This window comes from Loxodonta africana, chromosome 1 (genome assembly GCF_030014295.1).
Source record: "Loxodonta africana isolate mLoxAfr1 chromosome 1, mLoxAfr1.hap2, whole genome shotgun sequence".
Classification (NCBI taxonomy): Eukaryota; Metazoa; Chordata; class Mammalia; order Proboscidea; family Elephantidae; genus Loxodonta; species Loxodonta africana.
In genome coordinates, this window is record NC_087342.1 from 182,614,047 (window position 1) to 182,634,616 (window position 20,570).

Genomic DNA, 20,570 nt, shown 5'->3' on the forward strand with positions numbered 1-20,570 from the left:
AATCCAGAGTCCTTAGAATGGCCTCCATGACCTGGTTTCCACTACCACTTTTCACTCCCTCACTGCACTCAGCCACCTTGACCTTCAGGCTATTCCTTTCAAACACCAGCAGGCTTCTTCTACCTCCGGGAGCATTTTTAAATTTGCTGTTTCCATTGCTACATATCCATACAGCTCACTCATATTTTTTTCTGTTAATTTTTGGTGAATAACATATTTAAACAAGTGCCAGTTTTAACCATTGCCAACTTTTTCCCTCTTGATCATGAAACCTAATTTTTCCAAAATTAATGTATGTGATTTTCAATATTACCAACCAATTGCACTTTATCAGTCACTTTTGCCTATAACAAACTTTACGTGTGAGATTTTAGTTACTGTCTATTTTATTTTGCATTAAATATTTCTACCTGTATTATATGAATTATAAAAAAGACTGCTAGTTTACATTTATTTCTGAACTAGAACATGAGAATTTATAGACTGTTCCCCTCAGATATTCTATAAATTTGACTTTGTCCAAATTGGAATGAAAGTGTGCAAATCTAATTCTTCTATATACTTCTTGATCCCTTTGTATATTCCATAATAAAGGTCCATGGCACTAGCAGAACAAAGAACCTGGTTGCAAGCAACACATTCTGGCTGTTATAATAGAAAAGCATTTATTAAAACGTTATGGGGGTAGCTCACAGACTTCCTTGGAAGGTTTGAGAAGCAGACTCAGAGTGGACGTAATGGCTAGAAGCAGACAGCAGAACTGGCCCAGTCTGACTACCCCCAGGTGCCACAGGTATAAGGCTCCCAACTCCCACAGCCACTCTGCCATCTCTGGATGCTGGATGCCACCTCCAGCACCACTACCTCCAGTGGGCCAGCAGCCAGACCACTGCAGTCTCCACCACCACCAAGGAAGACTCACTGTGGTTCCCAGTTCTTTGCATCCCTAGCTCTCAACTAAAAGCCTGGAGTGGGTGTTACTGAGTGGTGAAGGTCCTGTGCCTGCCCTGTTGCTGCAAGAGATCCTGGGGGAGCAATGGAAGCTGGGCTCCCACTCAGACAGTAAAGGTGGAGGAATTCCCAAGCACAGGAAGACCTTTCATAAGCTGGGCTATAGAAAAATAATAATAAATACCCATTAGAGGGTCAGAAGGTCAGGAAGAAAATATACTGCCTTGTTCGGCGGAACATCAGATGTGTCAGAGTGGCTGTGATCCGGGACCTCTACTTGGGGGCTATTCACCACAGAACGACAGTCGACTTCCCAGTGTTCCTCCCCAGACAGCCAATCACCTGTGCAGTTTCTCTGGCAGTAGGCAAGTAAAAGATTAACTAAATTATCTACGGTGGAAGCAGACACATGATCCTCTTCCACAGCAGTGTTTAGCAAATATATTAATCAAAATGTTCTTCCCTATATCTAGCTAACATCCTGTATGCTGAAACTGAATAACACGCAGAATACTTTTATTAGTGTTTCTGTTAGAGCAGATGAGGCTTTTAGGTTTAAATGGGTAACTGCAAAAAATGTATTGGTCTTAAGTCAGAGTGTTTCTGTGAAGAACTGTAAAAAATATTTCTCATTTAGGTATTTATTATTTTGTGTGGTTGCTAAAAATCACACAGCTATTAATATTGCATAATCACACATATTTAATTTTAAGGATAATTTGATGCTAAAGGCAATTTTAAGTATTTTATCTGCAAAATAGATATGGCAAAAAAAAAAATCGTACATATTAAGTTAATTTCCATAATAGCACACAAGTCACAGAGCGATTTGTATACAACCAAAAATCCTAGAACGCTAAACTTCAGGACTTAGAGATTATCATGGTCTTATTTTCAGTAGGATCACAGGTGCTGTTTCAAGCCTCCAAAATACAAGATATTTTAGAGTAATTTAGCGATTAAAGGCAATATTTTATTGTAATAATAGCTTTCCAAATGATTTCTGCATCATAGGTGCTGGCTCCTTCTGTATGTATAGAGATTTTGTGTGTGTGTGTGTCATTTCCTGTTTTCTTCGGGAAGATCTGTAGTTCAGTTGTCCCCCAGTAAGCATGCTTCTCATCTCCTCTTTCAGAGCCCTGAATATACTTGTTTCTCTCTTTAACCACCTGACCATGATGTTTGTGTGGCCACCCAGACTGAAGGATGGGCAATGGGCTAAGGCACCTCAAGCTAGAGGGAGCGCAGTGTTTCCCTTTCAGACTTGTGGGTCTCCTTAAACTTTCCAAATGCTTAGTGGTTCATCTCAGAATTCTATTGAAAATTTGGCAGTTGGTTTGGGGATTGTCATGAGGAAACCAAATGACTCTCAGAACCAAGATTAGAATTCTCGAACTTTTCAATATTAATTTGGAGTCATAGACCACCACAACATCTATCATTCTACTAGCGTTTTTGTTCAATATCTAGTTAATGGTAGTGTTTATCTCAACTCTGTATTTCCCAACTAGAGCCATTAATCAGACCCATCTCCACAGCCACTGTGAGTGAGACAGGCATAGTTCAGGCCTTCTGGCTTGCCAGAAGGGCAGTAAGCCACTTGTTTTTCTTGGCGGTTATCTTTGTCTGCATGTGGTTCCTTCTCTTCTTTCCTCAGACCACAAGATTCAGATGCCTTGGAGCCTAGAGAGCTCTCTGAATTTTGTTCACTTTGGCTGCATTCTGTAGCTAGGACCATATAGTTTAAGCCTTCTTGGTTCTTGGTTTCCATCAGAGCCACTGGTGTAATGTCATCTGAATTCAAACAAATCATACTGTCATCTTCATCTGTGAAAAAAACATGAAAGTTATTCTAGCATCTATTTTATTTCCTATATTTGTAATATACGGGCTATATAACAATTCATAGCAACACTAACCTTACACATTTGTTCAACAAACATTTATGACAACTTCTAAGTGCTGGGATACAAAGATAAACGGGACGTGTTCCCTAACCTTGAGGGTATTGAGATGTAGTAGAGAAGGAGATACATAAGCAGATACATTACAGTGGAAAGTGGCGTGTGCTATAATGAAGGAGTATATAAAATGCAGGGAGAGCACACAGGTGACTAACTCTGCCTTAGCAGGTGGAACAGGTGGTGGTCTATGATAGGAACTAAATGACCCCAAGATAACCTTTTCTGTCTAAAATAATTGCCCTTTCATCCTGCCACGCCAGCTGAAATATCTACCTTTAGAGATTTATTTCTTTAGAGTAAGTGCCTGAATCACTTATTAAGGTAATATTTATTGGATGCCTGACACATGTCAGGCCCTGTTCTAGGTATCGATGATACACCAATGAGAAAACGAGGTTGTTGCTCTTTGAAGTTTACATTCTAATGGGAATAGATGCAATAATTTGGTAAACACTAAATGCATGTCAGGTATTGCTAAGATCTGTGGAGAAGAATTAGGCAGAGTAAGAGGTGAAAGCGGAGCCCTGGTGCCGCAGTGGTTAAGCACTTGGCTGCTAACCAAAAGGTCAGCAGTCCCAACTCACCAGCCACTAAGTAAGAGAAAGATGTCACAGTCTGCTTCTATAAAGATTTACAGCCTTAGAAATCCTACGGAAAGTTCTACCCTGTCCCATAGAATTTCTAAGAGTCAGAATGGACTTGACAGCTTTTTTTTTTTTTTTTTTAAGGGATGAGAGTGTAATGGTGGTGGTGGAGAAGGGGGCTGCTATTTTAGGCAGGGTTGTCAGAAAAGGCCCCTCAGGTGAAGTGAGGCCCTAGTGGCACAGTGGTTAAGGGTTCATGGTCAGCAGTTTGAATCCACCAACTGCTCCTTGGAAAACCTATTGGGCAGTTCTACTCTGTCCTATAGGGTCGTTATGAGTCGCGATTGACTGGATGGCAATGGGTTTAATGAAATTCTAGCAGAGACCTGAGTTGAGAGAGAATTCATCATGTAGATATCTCAGGAAAAACATTCCAGAGAGAGAGGACAGCAAGAACGAGGGTCCCGAGGAGGGAGCATGCTGGGTATGGGTTGAGGACCAGCAAGGCAGCAATGTGACTGGCATGCCTCTTCTGTCCCCTGTGGTCAAGAAGCATATGAAACCAGTAACAGCTTTTTGATTAGCGTTTAATAAAGCTAGCAAAAAGCTGATAGGAAATGAGCACAGACCTGGCAAGTTTTGATGGTGGGGTTGAGGGAGAAGGAATATGACCTGAAATATAGCAATCGTTTTTTACTGGAAACCCTGGTGACGTAGGTGTTAAGTGCTACAGCTGCTAACCAAAAGGTTGGCAGTTCAAATCCATCAGGCGCTCCTTGGAAACTCTATAGGGCAGTTCTACTCTGTCCTATAGGGTCACTAGGAGTTGGAATCGACTTGACAGCAGTGGGGTTTTTTGGGTTCTTTTTTATTATTATTGCTTCCTTGTTACTGTTAACACTTACAGAGTACTTAGTATGTACAAGGCACTGTTGTTGTTGCTGTGGCTGTCGGTTCCAATTCATACCAACCCGATAGGACAGAGTAGAAATGCTCCATAGGGTTTCTTAGGCTGTAATCTTTACAGGAGCAGATCACCAGGTATTTTCTCCAGAGAAGTGGCTTGTAGGTTTGAACTGTCAACCTTACGGTTAACAACCGAGTGCTTAACCACTACACCACCAGGGCCTCTTTGTTCTAAAAAAAAAAAAGCTCTAGAACATATTAATTCATTTTTCACTATTACGTACTGATATTACTACCAATTTACAAATGAGGAAGTTGAGGCACAGAAGAGTTAAGAAGTTTGCTGGAGGTCACACAGCTGAAATTTAAACCCAGACTGCTTGGCTCAAGTCTGTGTCTCATATTCACTCTCCCTCAGTAGAGGGAAGGAGTTGAGGTTCTATGTGAGGAGGAGCCACTTGGACACTGTGCCCTCCGGGAGTCCTTGAGAGGCAGAAAGACTGGATACCCATGGGGACTGGAGGTCAAAGCAGGAAAGCAGACAGCCTGAGGGTAATTGGCTTTCCAATTATGCTGGTATTATTTTGTCTTTGTCTATTAAAAAGGCTTATCTTTTCACTTAAGAGAGTATAAAATTCTTGCCGAAACATAATAGCTCTTCCTGAATATTTCATATAATTCTAGGGAATCAGAAAGATAAATAATTTTTAGTAAATACGTTTTATGGGAGTTGTTTGTTTTTATCAACACTTTCTAGCCTCTGGGTGTTACTACGTAGATGAGAAAAATGTATGATTAGCAGTAAAAAAAAAAAATACGGTCTATTCATAAAGAACCATATTTTTAAAATCAGAAATATCTCAGTAGATAGATGATGGTTCTTTCCTGTCTCCTTGTTACCCTTCCAGCACAAGAGCATCTAAACGTGTGCCCCAATGTGGGTGAGGCCTGCTGGGCTGCCTGTCTTCTGCACCTAGTCCTGAGGTACACCCAGGTTTGGTTTATTTGGAATCGGTTGAGTCCCTGAGTGGTGCAAATGGTTAACATGCTCACTGCTAACCAAAAGGTTGGAGGTTCTGGTTCACTCAGATCACCTTGGAAGCAAGATCTGGCAATCTGCTTCCAAAAAAATCAGCCAGTGAAACCCTATGGAGTACAGTTCTATTGTGATGTACACAGGATCATCATGTGTCAGAGTCAACTCAACAGCGACCTTTTTTTTTAATGGGAAAATGAAATAATTCCAAAAATAATGGAAGCAACGTCACACCTACTTTTTCCCAATGGAATTTAATGAATCTACCTATTTATCAAACTTGAACTACAAAGCTTATTTTATTATAAAACCAAAACCACACCAGTTGCCGCTGTTTGAATCTATTCTGACTCGTGGTGATCCCACGTGTGTCACAGCAGAATGGATGGTTTTTTCAGAAGTAGATCACCAGGCCCTTCTCCTGAGCTGCCTGTGAATGGACTCAGGCCGCCCACAACGTTTTGGTTAGCGGCGAGCACGTTAACCATTTGCCCCACCCAGGGACTCTGTTTTATTAAAAGAGCATATGAACTACTGTCCCTGCTCTGTGGTGTTAGATGCACATTTCTTTCGCAGACTCTCCCACATTGCTGAAGAACAAGGTGGTTGAGGCTACAGGCTCACAGGCTCTTCAGCACCATCTCATTTTCCATTTTATTGCTCAAACATCATCATAAAATATTTCAAACCAAAGGACAGTCAGATTGTGATGTAAAATATCTCCCCCATACAGATAACTTTATCACTTGCCATGTGTGGTTAGTGCCTAAGTGCTGAATACCTGTGGAAGAATCCAGCTGTTAAGATTATTATCAGTATGTGCTAACTGACATTGAGAAACGCATAAAAATGATTTGCTATGTTGTATGTACGGTAATAACCATAATTTTTTTTTAATTTAGGAAGAAATAAGGTGTTTAATTTTAAATAGTCCAATAGCCTAGATTACTGAGGAAATGAGAATGTTCTCAAAAGGCTTAAAGAAATGAGGTTAAAGGAAAGTAAGAATCTCAACGAAAACTTAAATCTACAGCATACAGCTAGCTACTCGTGTTAGCAGCTGCTTCCTGGCAATACCTTCAGTCCACTAAACAGCATATTGGGAAACTCCTTACAGAAACATGAGTTTATTTTATTATTTTTTGCCTATTGCTGAACTGTTCAAAAATCGTATTTTATACAAGACAAATAAATTCTTTTTTGCAAATTCTGGTGCTGCCTGTCAAAGAAAAATCATTAGCTAACCTTTCACTGGTTCATAGTACTTAGAGTCATATTTAGTAATTTGAACCTGGCTAGCTTTCAGCAATCAGTACCTCATCTTGTTGCATAAAGAGCTTAGAGTGACAGTAGTAGTGGTGGTGGTGATAGTGGTGGTATGTGTGTGTGTTTTGATTTATTTTTGCTTAAAAACTACTTAACAGAAAGCCTGCAGGCCGGACCTTAAAGCAGATAACCCGAACAAATACAGCATGCACTGAGCAACCTTCTCTTTAAGAGAGAAATATTAAAATAAAGACTTCCAAGTAAGACTGGGTATTTACAGACGAGACATATGCCGGCTGACTGGCTATGTTTAGAACAGCAGGGGAGCATTTAGATTTGTTTCCTGTCAAACTCTCTGGGACTGATGAGGTGATGTTTACACAAATGTGTGGATGAAGTCACTGGGATATTTTTACTAGATGCCCAGATATGTTACTAATCTTCTCTCTCTATCCCCTCTCCATTCCATTAGGTCAGTAGGACCATAAGATAGGCATGGTATTACTGCTCGCTGTAATAATAATGCCCTTTATTTATTTAAGTTCTTCCAATGGATTTCTTATCTTCTTCTATATCTCCAACAATAACAACGAAGATAGACATCTTATTGCTTTGCTAAATATGACCACCAGTCTACAAAGCATCAAACTATGATTAAACACATTCTCTTTTATTAAAAAAGTAATTAATGTTAGGGTTGCCTTAAAGGGACTGTTCCGCTGTCTCTATCCTTTGCAAATATGCAAACCCTGCCTTTCCTTCTGTTTCGTCTGTCTTCCCTGCCACTCTTGTTCAACCGCAGTCTCAAATGCCTTTTTTTTTTTTTGAGACTTCTAAATCTCTTTCCACTCCTCATCTTCAGACTGACATGTGTTGTAAATCATAGAATGATGGAAACTATACTGTCATGCCACGGAATTGCTTGTTTCTGTCTAAATTATTGTAGCTTATTATATTCCCTGTTATTTATGCAACATTATTCTGCATATTCATGTCTGCTTCTCTATTTTTATGAATATTACTTGGAATTTTGATTGAGCCTACCAATAACTTATCTACTAACCAAATTTGGTATAACTGGGAAAAAATTAGTGTATCTTTTCTAGAAGACTGTAAGTAATAAGTTCTTTCACTATAACCAGCTGGGCAGCACACTTTCAGTAGAATAACTGGGGCGAATGTGGGGGTAGGTTCCTTACCATAGCCACAGTTCTGTGAAGGCTGAGAGAGCAGGCTCTAGAATAGAATCAAACTCTGGCCCCACCTCACCTGACCGTGAGCAAGTTGCTAAACCTCAGTTTTCTCATCTGTAAAATGGTGATAATAATAATACCCACTTCATAGGATTGTTGGGAAGATTTAATGAGTAAACCTATGCAGCATGAAGAGTAGCACGTAAAAATGTGCCAAAAATAAAGCTGTTGTTGCTATTGAAGGCCATTCACAAAAAGAGTACTGTTCTGCATATTTACTATGGGCAGTTTGTTACATACTTCAGCCTTTTAGATGAACCAGGTAATGCAACATGGTAAAGCTTTCTCAAGGGTCCGTAGAGATTTCTGATGGAGCCTAAGGCAGAGCTAAGTTCTCAAGTCCTCTAACATCCATTATGGCATCTCTGATTTTTATTAAATGTTTGTACACATTAGAAGGAAAGGATTGCATGAGTAAAGTGGTGCATTTTAAAATAAAAGTCAACTTGAGAACTTGCATCCCTCTGGAACTCTTCACTTCTCAGCAGCATTTGACCTCTCCCTCCTTCATAAGCCTCCCTGCTCCCTTGGCTTTCCATGGCAATATTCCTTTCTTCCTTGGCTTTCCACGGCAATATTCCTTTCTGGCTTCCCTCTTCTCTTTCTGGCTTCGTCTCTCAGTTTCTACCATCTTTTTTTTGGCAGTTCCTTACATGTTGACTTTTCTCTGGGTTCTATATACTGCTTCTGTTCTAATTCTAGACGTTCTAATAGAATGACCTCATCTACACCCTTGGCTTCAACTACCTATATTTACAGACCAGACCTTTTTGCTGAGCTGTGAACCCGCATCTTGACTGTGTTCTGAGTTTCTCCACTTGGACAACCCATAGCCAGCTCAAACCAAACATGTGGAAAGTTATTCCTCCTCCTATGCGCTCCCTCTTTGGCAACAGTACTGCTTTCCACCTAATTTCTTAAATCACTGTAATTCACCATTGTCTATCTCCTCTGTCTTCTTCACCCAGTTAGTCACCAAGTTGGATTCCTGGTGGGGCAATGGTTAAGCATTTAGCTGCTAACAGAAAGGTAGGCAGTTAGAAACCACCTGCCATTCCTTGAGAGAAATATGTGGCATTCTCCTTCCATAAAGATTAAAAAAAAAAAGAAACCCTATGGGGCCATTATGCTCTGTCATATAGGGTCACTATGAGTTGTAATTGACTCAACGGCACACAACAACACAGCTGTTATCATCCGTTAATTCCATTTTCATTTTTTACCTTCATTAGCATGAACAATAGCCTTCTAGTTTTACTGCTTTCCATTTTCCACCCTCATGAGTAATAAGCTACCTGCAGTTGTATGAACACCACGTTCTGTATAATTTCCTGCCTTTCTACATGCTGCTCCTTCTATCCTGAAATACTTTTTTTCCCACCTCCTTGCAAAGCTTAGTTTACAAGTCACCTCCTCATGGTGGCTGTTCTCGACAATCCCTCTGCCACCTTTCCTCTGGGGTCTCACAGAGCATGGATTCTCGCTCAATGACAACACAAAATTCCTGTCCTCCTAGCTTCCAACAGAAAATGTTGTATAAAATCATCTGTTCACCAAATCTTTAAAAATAAGAAGCAATGGAGAATGACAAAAGTAAAGCCCATCCATTCCTCTGGTGTTGTTGTTAGGTGCCATTGAGCTGGTTCTGACTCATACCGACCCCACGCACAACAGAACAAAACACTGTTCAGTCCTGCGCCACCCTCACAATTGTTGCTATGCTTAAGCCAATTGTTGTAGCCACTGTGTCAATCCATCCATCTCATTGAAGGTCTTCCTCTTTTTTGCTGACCCTCTATTTTACCAAGCATGACGTCCTTCTCCAGGGACTGTTCCCTCCTGACATGTCCAAAGTATGTGAGACATAGTCTCACCATCCTTACTTCTAAGAAGCATTCTAATTGTACTTCTTCCAAGACAGACTTGTTCGTTCTTTTGGCAGTCCATGGTATATTCAATATTCTTCACCAAGACCACAATTCAAACATGTCGACTTTTTTTCAGACTTTCTTATTCATTGTCCAGCTTTCACATGCATATGAGGCTATTGAAAACACCATGGTTTGGGTCAGGTGCACCTTAGTCTGCAAGGTGATATCTTTGCCTTTCAACACTTTAAAGAGGTATTTTGCAGCCAATTTGCCCAGTGCAATATGTCTTTTGATTTCTTGACTCCTGCTTCCATGGGTGTTGATTGTAGATCAACGTAAAATGAAATCCTTGACAACTTCAATCTTTTCCCCATTTATCACGATGTTGCCTGTTGGTCCAGTTGTGAGGATTTTTGTGTTCTTTATGTTGAGGTGTAGTACATACTGAAGGCTGTGGTCTTTGACCTTCATCAGTAAGTACTTCAAGCCTTCTTTGCTTTCCGCAAGCAAAATTGTGTCATCTGCATAACACAGGTTGTTAATGAGTCTTCCTCTAATCCTGATGCCCTGTTCTTCTTCATATAGTCCAGTTTCACAGATTATTTGCTCATCATACAGATTGAATAGGTATGGTGAAAGGATACAACCCTGATGTACACCTTTCCTAACTTTAGACCACGTGGTGTCCCCTTGTTCTGTTCTTGATCTATGTACAGGTTCCTCATAAGCACAGTTAAGTGTTCTGGAATTCCCATTCTTCATAATGTTATCCATAATTTGTTATGATCCACACAGTGAATGCCTTGGCATAGTCAATAAAACGCAGGTAAGCATCTTTCTGGTATTCTCTGCTTTCAGCCAAGATCCATCTGACATCAGCAATGATATCCCTCATTCTATGTCCTTTTGTAAATCTGGTTTGAATTTCTGGCAGTTCCCTGTCAATATACTGCTGCAGCCACTTTTGAATGATCTTCAGCAAAATTTTGCTTGTATGTGATATTAATGATATTGTTCAATAATTTCCACTTTCTATTCCTTTCTTGGGAATAGGCACAAATATGGATCTCTTCCAGGCAGTTGGCCAGGTAGCAGTCTTACAAATTTTTTTTTTTTTAATATTGTGCTTTAAGTGAAAGTTTACAAATCAGGTCAGTCTCTCATACAAAACTTTACATACACCTTGCTATACATTCCTAATTGCTCTCCCTCTGATGAGATAGCACAGTACTTCCCTCCCCTCTCTCTCCTCGTGTACATTTGGGTAGCTTCTGGGCACCTCTGTCCTCTCATCTCCCCTCCAGACAGGCGATGACAAGATAGTCTCATATGTCTACTTGATCCAAGAAGCTTGTTCTTCACCAATCTCATTTTCCATCCCCTATTCCAGTCCAATCCCTGTCTGAGGAGTTGGCTTTGGGAATGATTCCTGCCCTGGGGTAACAGAAGGCCTGGGCTCCATGGCCTCCAGCGTTCCTCCAGTCCCAGTCTGACCATTAAGTCTGGTCTTTTTATGAGATTTTGGGGTCTGCATCGCACTGCTCTCTTGCTCATTCAGGGTTTCTCTGTTGAGTTCCCTGTCAGGGCAGTCAGTGGTTGTGGCCGGGTACCATCTAGCTCTTCTGGTCTCAGGCTGATGTAGTCTCTGGTTTATGTGGTCCTTTTTGTCTCTTAGGCTCATAATTATTTTGTGCCTTTTGATGTTCTTCATTATTCCTTGTTCCAGGTGGGTTGAGACCCATTGGTGCATCTTAGATGGCCCCAAATTTTTTGGCATCGATGAGTGAGCACTTCCAGTGCTGCATCTGTTTGTTGAAACATCTCAATTGGTATTCCATCAATTCCTGGAGTGTTGTTTTGCGTCAATGCCTTCAGTGCAGCTTGGACTTCTTCCTTCAGTACCATTGGCTCCAGATCATATGTTACTTCCTGAAATGTTTGAATAGCAACCAATTCTTTCTGGTATAGTGACTCTTGCATTCCTTCCATTTTCCTCTAGATTACCTAAATTGTGTCTCTAAATCCAACCAGTACATATACAACCACACATAAATGAACATTTCTGTAAATGGTTATATATGCAAATAAAATATCTAGAAGTTCATAAACAAACTGTTAACTGTGACTAGCATTGTAGAGTGAGATAAAGAGACTTACTCTGCTTAGATAATTCTATATATTATATAGTAAACAAATTGCTTTTATAATAAAGATCTTCAAAATGTAGGTACAGCTATAAAATAATACAGCATGAGCAGTTACTTAGATGAATTACTGGAAAAGTTAGAAGGAAAAATGGAAAGGAATCAGGAGTCACTTTTATGTTGGATATAAAATATCATCAAATCCCTTTTTAAATCTTTAAAAAAGATAATGATTATACATAATTTTGTAAGATCTACAAAAATGATATTTATGAACAAATGTGAATCTGAGTCTTATCGGTCAATTGTTGCTTTCTAAAAATAAGAGCAGTGGATTTAGTAAGAAAAGCATGCTTTCAATGCCAGGTAAGCAAAACTATGTTCTGCTTGCCTTTCAGATATCTACACGTTCAACTAAACTTAGTTATTCCTGTTTATCTATTTTAGGATCAAAAGGTTTCATTTTACATATTGGCAAACCACCCTGGACCATGTTTCTTCTAAAGTTTCCATACGTGAGGTTATAACAAATAAGAACCAGGCCTGGCAGAGCAGATTCAAATGGCTTGAGCAAGACAGTATTATTCAGTAGTGGACTGGTGACATGGGTTTTTCCTATGAGTACAGATACAATCCAATGACATGGACAACTTACAAAATCACCAGCAAAAACAGAGCTCACTACTGAACTCTACATACAAAATTAAAGAACCTGACTCTAGTTTCTTAAGGAAGGAAATATTCTCACCTCTTCTTTTTCTTTAGAGCAGCCAAATGGGATGCATTCAATTCAGGTGCCAAACACTGTGCCTTACCCAAAAGTCAATAAATATTTGTTGAAATAATGAATTTTCTCAATATTTCCTCCAGAGAAATACATTAAGTAAATGTTTAGAAAATGAAGACTTAATAGTAACTGAAATGGCTTAAGTGTAGGTTTTTTTTCTTATTCTGTGTCATCTTCAGACAGGCAAGTATATTGTATCTACCTACCAGTTGCCGTTGAGTTAATTCTGACTATGGTGACCCCATTTGTGTCAGAGTAGAACTGTGCTCCGTAGAGTTTTCGAAGGCTGATTTTTTTTTTCAGAAGTAGCCAGGCCTTTCTTCTGAGGTGACTCTGGATGGACCCAAACCTTCAATATTTTGGTTAGCAGCCAGGTGTATTAACAATTTATATCACCCAGGGACTCCAAGTATATTGTGTGGAGCCTTCCAAAAGGAAGGAGTTGCTGTAGCACTTATATTTCCAAGGTGCTCAGTCACTGGTATTCTTAGAACAAGCTCAGTTAAGTGATAAGAAGGTAGGTGGAGCTAATGTGAGACTATTAATGAAGCTTAATCTGCTGACAGTTATGATGCACGCCCAAGGCAAGCACAGCCCTTTCCAATCCATCACTGCACTGTTTATGTGAAAGGAGTCACATGCTCAGAGTCTTATGTCCATTCCCTTCATGGATCCAAAGTTATCCAAAATGTTTAGTCAGAAACACAGCAAATAAAACAGTAAATGTTCATCCCTGGGCTTCTTTTATCCCTGCCATTAGTCAAATGCAGCACTTGGGGTAAAGGTCTCACCATGGGCTACAGTAGAGAGATGACTATATGGTGGCACTCGGCCACCTTGCAATCAGTCACTGCAAAGACCAAGAGGCCTAGTTCTGAGAAATTCTAGGTCATGATCCATCTTTCCAGGTTCATTTCTAAGCAAGAATGTCTGCCTTTGAACAGTCTAACAAAAGGCTCTGCAAAGTATTAATAATGGAAAGGAATTCTAGAGAAGCTGGAGGGGATTGTTTGAAAACTTATTTTCTGCAGACAATTAGGCAAACATTTGAAAAAAAATTTTTTTTTTTTGGTAAATCTGATTTTGGAAACGAATTAGGTGATCACTGTGTTTTAACTCTGTGTTTTGCTTTTCCTTGAACTAAAAGGCTTAGTCTACCCCTCACAGTAGAATGGTTCCAGAAATCACTGTCTTAGCTACAAAAATACTAAAGTCATGGAATCAGACTAGACTTGTAGCAAGGCATGACACACTACAACAATCACAGCAAAACTACTCAGCAGTTAGAAGCAATGAATTAGATATATACATAGCAACATGAATGAATCTTAAAACCTCGTGCTTAGTGAAAAAAGGAAGAAACGTGTTATGTAAAACATTAGCATACATGCATATAAAACAATACACATTTTGTGGGAAAACGTACATATAAAAAGATACACATTAAAGACATTAGAATTGTTGCCTGTGGGAGACAAAAGGAAGTAAAACAGGATTGGAATCTGGGGATAAAGGAACTAAAAAAAAACAAAATAAAAGAGAAGCTTTGCATAGACCAATGATGATAAAAAAAAAAATGATGATAATGTATCATAAACTAACAGCATGTAATTAACTCTACACTTGAGGTTCAAACTGGTATGGAGGATAGGAGTGGAAGGACAGGACTCATGAAGATGGAGTCTAACATGTTAATTCTCCTGACTATCTTAGATTATAAATCCAAGACCTTATCACCTTATCAGTACCTTTTTTTTTTTTTTATTTAGTGCTAGGTACAGAATAATTTTCAAAGAGGAATGTAATAAACACTTATGATGACAACTGACAATGATAACAGTCCATGATATTTTTTACCCCTAAAATGCCTTTTGTGCACATTCCATTTTAACCTTGTTCAGTTTACCCTGGAGAGAAAAGTAGAAAATTCTGAAGAAGAATCAAATTTACCTTCGAAGCCTTCATTTATGACTCCACTGGTGTTTGCTTCATCACGGAATTGGGAAATGTTATTTAAGGAGAAATTTCTGAATAATTGGAGCTGGTCTTGAATTTCATGGAAAGTAGGCCTCTGGTCAGGTTCTTGAGCCCAGCATTGGGTCATTAAATTCCATCTGGATATGTGGGTAAAGACGGGAAGACAAATGATGATTTGATATTATTAGGCAGTCATTACTGATGATAACTCAGGTAAAGTCATTTTAGAAGTAGAAGAATTTGAGTTATTGCCGGTTTTCTATAGTTAGTATAAATGGACAAGAAAAGAACTTTGGTTTCTTAAAAAACAAACAAACTTTGCTTTCTTATTTAATAGTGGTTTGCAATATGATTACCTTTATCTCAACAATAACTTTCTTTTGAAAAGCTGACATTATTTCAACTGTTTTTATTAATCCAAATAAATAGGTGGATAAACAGATGGTTGAAAAGTATATGTTCAACAGTTATAAAAAGTACTGGAGAAGCTGAGATAAAAAGCACTTAACATTTACATACATTGATATCTAAAATAAATCTAAGAATTTATTCCAGGCCACACAGATATTTAGGGGCAAAACCAGGTTAGATTCTAATGCTTTTATCTCCTTATTATATTGTCAGGTTAATTAAGAGACTCAGCACCCCAGACATTAATAGCTGGTTGATTAAACATTATCTTTTCCTTAATGGTTGCCTAAGAAACATCTGTGCAGCACTCTTAACCAAGGTTCATTCATTCATCCATTCATTCATTCATTCAGCAAAGGTTTGTTTGACACATTGTATACTAGGCAGTATGTCTTTTGCAGCAGATTTGCCCAATGCAATGCATCATTTGATTTCTTGACTGCTGCTTCCATGGGTGTTAATTGTGGATCCAAATAAAATGAAATCCTTGACAACTTCAATCTTTTCTCCCTTTGTCATGATGTTGCTTATTGGTCCAGTTGTGAGGATTTTTTGTTTTCTTTATGTTGAGGTATAATCTATACTGAAGGCTGTGGTCTTTGATCTTCATCAGTAAGTGCTTCAAGGCCTCTTCACTTTCAGCAAGCAAGGCTGCTTCATCTGCATAATGCAGGTTGTTAATGAGTCTTCCTCCAGTCCTGATGCCCCTTTCTTCTTTGTATAATCCAGCTTCTTGGATGATTTGCTCAGCATACAGATTAAATAAGTATGCTGAAAGATACAACCCTGATGTACACCTTTCCTAACGCAGTATCCCCTTGTTCTGTTCTTGATCTATGTACAGGTTCCTCATAAGCACAATTAAGTGTTCTGGAATTCCCATTCTTCGTAATGTTATCCATAATTTGTTATGATCCACACAGTGAATGCCTTGGCATAGTCAATAAAACACAGGTAAACATCTTTCTGGTACTCTCTGCTTTCAGCCGGAATTCATCTGTCATCAGCAATGATATCCCTGGGTCCTCGTCTGCTTCTGAATCCAGCTTGAATTTCTGGCAATTCCTTGTCGATATATTGCTGCAGCAACCTTTGAATTATCTTCAGCAAAATTTTATTTGCGTATGATATTAATAATATTGCTTGATAATTTCCACATTCAGTGGAATCACCTTTCTTGGTATTCCAGTAGGTTGACCAGGTAGCTGTCTTCCAAATTTCTTGGCATAGACAAGTGAGCATTTCCAGTGCTGCATCCGTTTGTTGAAATATCTCAATTAGTATTCCATCAATTCCTGGTGCCTTGTTTTTAGCCAATGCCCTCAGTGTAGCTTGGACTTCCTCCTTCAGTACCGTTGGTTCCTGCTCATACAGTAACTCCTGAAATGTTTGAATGTGACCAATTCTTTCTGGTATAGTGACTCTGTGTATTCCTTCCATCTTCTTTTCATACTTCCTGAATCATTTAATATTTTTCCCATAGAATTCTTCACTATTGCAACTCAAGGCTTGAATTTTTGTCTTCAGTTCTTTCAGCTTGAGAAATGCAGAGAGTGTTCTTTCCCTTTGGTTTTCCATATCCAGGTCTTCGCACGTCATTATACTACTTTGTCTTCTCGAGCTGCCCTTTGAAATCTTCTGTTTAACTCTTTTACTTCATCATTTCTTCCTTTCGCTTTAGCTACTCGATGTTCAAGAGCAAGTTTCAGAGTCTCTTCTAACATCCATTTTGGTCTTTTCTTTCTTTCCTGTCTTTTTAATGACCTCTTGCTTACTTCATGTATGATGTCCTTGTTGTCATTCCACAACTCGTCTGGTCTTCGGTCCTTACTGTTCAACTCGTCAAGTCTATTCTTGAGATGGTCTCTAAATTCAGGTGGGATATACTCAAGGTTGTACTTTGGCTCTCATCGACTTGTTCTAATTTTCTTGTTTCAACTTGAACTTGCATACGACCAATTGATGGTCTGTTCTGCAGTTGGCCCCTGGCCTCATTCTGACTGATAACATTGAGCTTTTCCATTGTCTATTCCCAGAGTTAGAGTCGATTTGATTCCTGTGTATTTCATATGGTGAGGTCCACATGTATAATTGCTGTTTATGTTGGTGAACAGGTAATTGCAATGAAGAAGTGGCTGGTCTTGCAAAATTCTGTCATTCAATCTCCAGCATCATTTCTATCACAAAGGCCATATTTTCCAACTATCAATCCTTCTTCTTTGTTTCCAACTTTCACATACCAATCTCTAGTAATTATCAATGCATGCTGATTACATGTTCGATCAATTTCAGATGGCAGAAGTTGGTAAAAATCTTCAATTTCTTCATCTTTGGCCTTAGTAGTTGGTGCATAAATTTGAATAATAGCCCTATTAACTGGTCTTCCATGTAGGCATATGGATATCATCCTATCACTGACAGCGTTGTACTTCAGAACAAATCTTGAAACGTTCTTTTTGACGATGAATGCAACACCATTCCTCTTCGAGTTGTCATTCCCAGCATAGTAGCCTGTATGATTGTCTGATTCAGAATGGCCAATACCAGTCCTTTTCAGCTCACTAATGCCTAGGATATCAATGTCTATGCATTCCATTTCATTTTTGATGACTTCCAATTTTCCTAGATTCATACTTAGAGCATTCTACTTTCTAATTATTAATGGATGTTTGCAGCTGTTTCTTCTCATTTTGAGTTGTGTCCAGTGAAGGTCCCAAAAGCTTGACTCCATCTATGTCATTAAGGTTGACTCTACTTTGAGGAGGCAACTCTTCCCCACTCATCTTCTGAGTGCCTTCCAACCTGAGGGGCTCATCTCCTGGCACTATATCAAACAATGTTCCACTGCTATTCATAAAGTTTTCACTGGCTAATTCTTTTCAGAAGTAGACTGCCAAGTCCTTCTTCCTAGTCTGTCTAGTCTGGAAGCTCAGCTGAAACCTGTCCTCCATGGGTGACCCTGCTGGTGTTTGAATACCGGTGGCATAGCTTCCAGCATCACAGCAACATGCAAGCCCTCACAGTACGACAAACTGACAGACACGTGGGGGAAGCATTTATCATATTAGTACTCATATGAACAGGAAAAAAAGGTGTAACTTTTTGTATTGTCTATTAAGAGGTGGCTATGAGTTGGAATCAACTCTATGGCAGTGAGTTTATAACTAATAAGTTTTTTCTCATAGTCCCCCCACCCAACAGAAGAAAATTAACTTCATCTAGTACAAGCAGTTTATAACCCAGTCCAATCCAACATTTTAAACAGTTTTTTTAGGTAATGCTCAGTCTTTGTGGATAATAACTGAGTTTCTCTTATTTCTAGGCCATCCACACACCTTCGACTTCCTCTCCAAGAGGACATCAGGATGTATGCTGGGTGAGGGGTTTATGTGATTTATATGGGCAAGGTGAAGAATCTTTTGAACTTTACCGTGCGCCCTTCAGACCTCCACTGCTCTCACAGTGGCTGATCTGGAATTCAGTTGAGTGACTGGTCTGGTCCATTCTGCAGGCATCAGCTGCTAATTTCTGCAGCTCAAGACCTCTTTATCTGTTCTTTTAGACCCATCCCTCTGAACTGGGTCTCCCTTGTCTCTCTCTAGCTGGAGGCTTCTCTGAGATTCTGTCATGTCCTTTAATGACTGATAAGGTCGGGGGAATCCATTCTTATTTCTGTTGCATGGCCACAGTGGATTCCCTGGCAGATTTGCTAGCTCTTAACAGAATGGTCACACCATATGGGAAACAAAGAAGTCTTGGAAGTGCCTTCACTCTGTTTGGACATGCCAGTCTACTTTCTTAATGATGTTGGGTCTTCCCATGCCAGAGTGGGCGTTCCCCTTGCCGTACTCTCAAACTAGGATAATTGCGCCAGGCTTTTGGTGTTTTCCACATGTAATTTAACTGAAGCCTGAAGAAGAAGTTTCAGGACATAGATGTTCAGTAGCTTCACTGATCTACCTCTATTGGTCAGTTCTCTTCTCCCTACACTTCTCCAGAGCTTAGAAGGAGTGGGGTTTCTATTCACTTCCTCTTTCTGATTAGACAAGACTTATGTAAAACTGTATAGCCTAATCAACCAAACCTGGTACTTGACATACTAACAAGGAGCTAAATGATTCAAGATAACCTCCATGCCTGTTTTCAAGCCTGTTGACTTACTGTAAAGGCTAAATACCTGATCTCTTTTTTGACTTTCTGGAGCTATAAGACAAATCAGGGGCAGTGAGAGAGAAACTGATAAAGAAACATAAATTGGGAAATATTTTAAAATACTTGCACTACTACACCAACAGATAAATATACAATTACAGATTATGGTGAATTGTAAAAATGAACAATTACAAGTTTGGTAAGTTACTCACAAAAGGCTCTAAGCAGAGGTAATATTTACACCAAAGAACTTTGTAGGAAAATAAGGTACAAGTCATGAGAATAGGGTGAGGATGTACTAGAAGAGGGAAAAGCATGTGTAAAGTCCTAAATTTGGAAAGAGCTTGGCACATTGTAGAATTTGAAAGAAAGCCAGTGTAACTGAAGAACAGTCATTGACAGGGAGAGTATAGGAGATGAGATCAGAGGAGGGAGACGAGGTCATGCTGGTCTGACAGATCACTCAAGGAGTTGGATTTTATGGCAATAAAATGGGAAGTTGCTGAAGATTCTTAAGTATGGGATCTGGCTTGATCCTCACACTTTTAAAGGATTATTCTAGTGTTTCGTGTGGAATTGATTGTAGAGGGGCCAGTTGGAAGCAAGGAAGCCCTTAAAGAAGCCTAGGTGAGAGATAATGGTGGTTTGGACTAAATTAATAGCAAAGGAGCTAGAAGGTGCGTCTCTGCAACTTGCACCACAAATTCTACTCTCGGAACATACTGAACCACAACCTGCCCCCGGGATCTTTTATGGGCATACTTCTACTGTCTGGAGATGTTTCCCCTGGCCTGCCTCATAAGCTCTGACTCATTTATGAACATACTCAAATGCCTTCTTGTCCGTTTAGCTTTCCTCTCGCATCTGTGATCTCATAATCTAGGGGTCGTATCTCTTGTCTAAAACTCATGTTATTGTACTAAAGTTATTTGTCTACATTTGTGTCTCCTTCACTAGACTTTGAGTTGTTTAAGATTGGGAAGAAACTCTTATTCTTTCTTCTATCCACAATATCTAACAAAAAACTTAAGACTTGGTAGACACAAAAAATGAATGATTACCGTATTTTTACACAAATAATGTGTGCCTTCTACATTTGTTTGCCAAGCGCATGCTCCCCCACTGAGGTATTTTCATAAAAGCTCTGCTATGCCAATCTTTTTTAGATGTTATTGTAAAAACAATTAGCATAGTGCGCTTATGAAAATACATGGTGGTGGGAGGGGTGCAGTTGGCAAATTAACATAAAAGGGGCTAGTTATTTGCAT

General features: G+C 39.4%; 1 protein-coding gene across 5 annotated transcripts in view; it reads right to left on the bottom strand.

Moving 5' to 3' along the window:
- Positions 1 to 740: 740 nt before the first annotated feature.
- ROS1 (ROS proto-oncogene 1, receptor tyrosine kinase) overlaps positions 741 to 20,570 on the bottom strand; it is a 125,246-nt gene continuing 105,416 nt past the window's right edge. For 2 of the 5 annotated variants that reach the window (XM_023540324.2, XM_023540365.2), the window contains 2 exons: positions 14,713 to 14,876; positions 741 to 2,778 (listed from right to left, as the gene is read on the bottom strand). In XM_023540324.2, coding sequence (XP_023396092.2) covers positions 2,468 to 2,778; positions 14,713 to 14,876 — 475 coding nt within the window. In that variant the 3' untranslated portion in view covers positions 741 to 2,467. Of the gene's footprint in view, positions 2,779 to 14,712; positions 14,877 to 20,570 lie in introns of those variants that run through there. The other 3 variants (XM_023540278.2, XM_023540266.2, XR_002784102.2) reach the window with 2 other exon arrangements.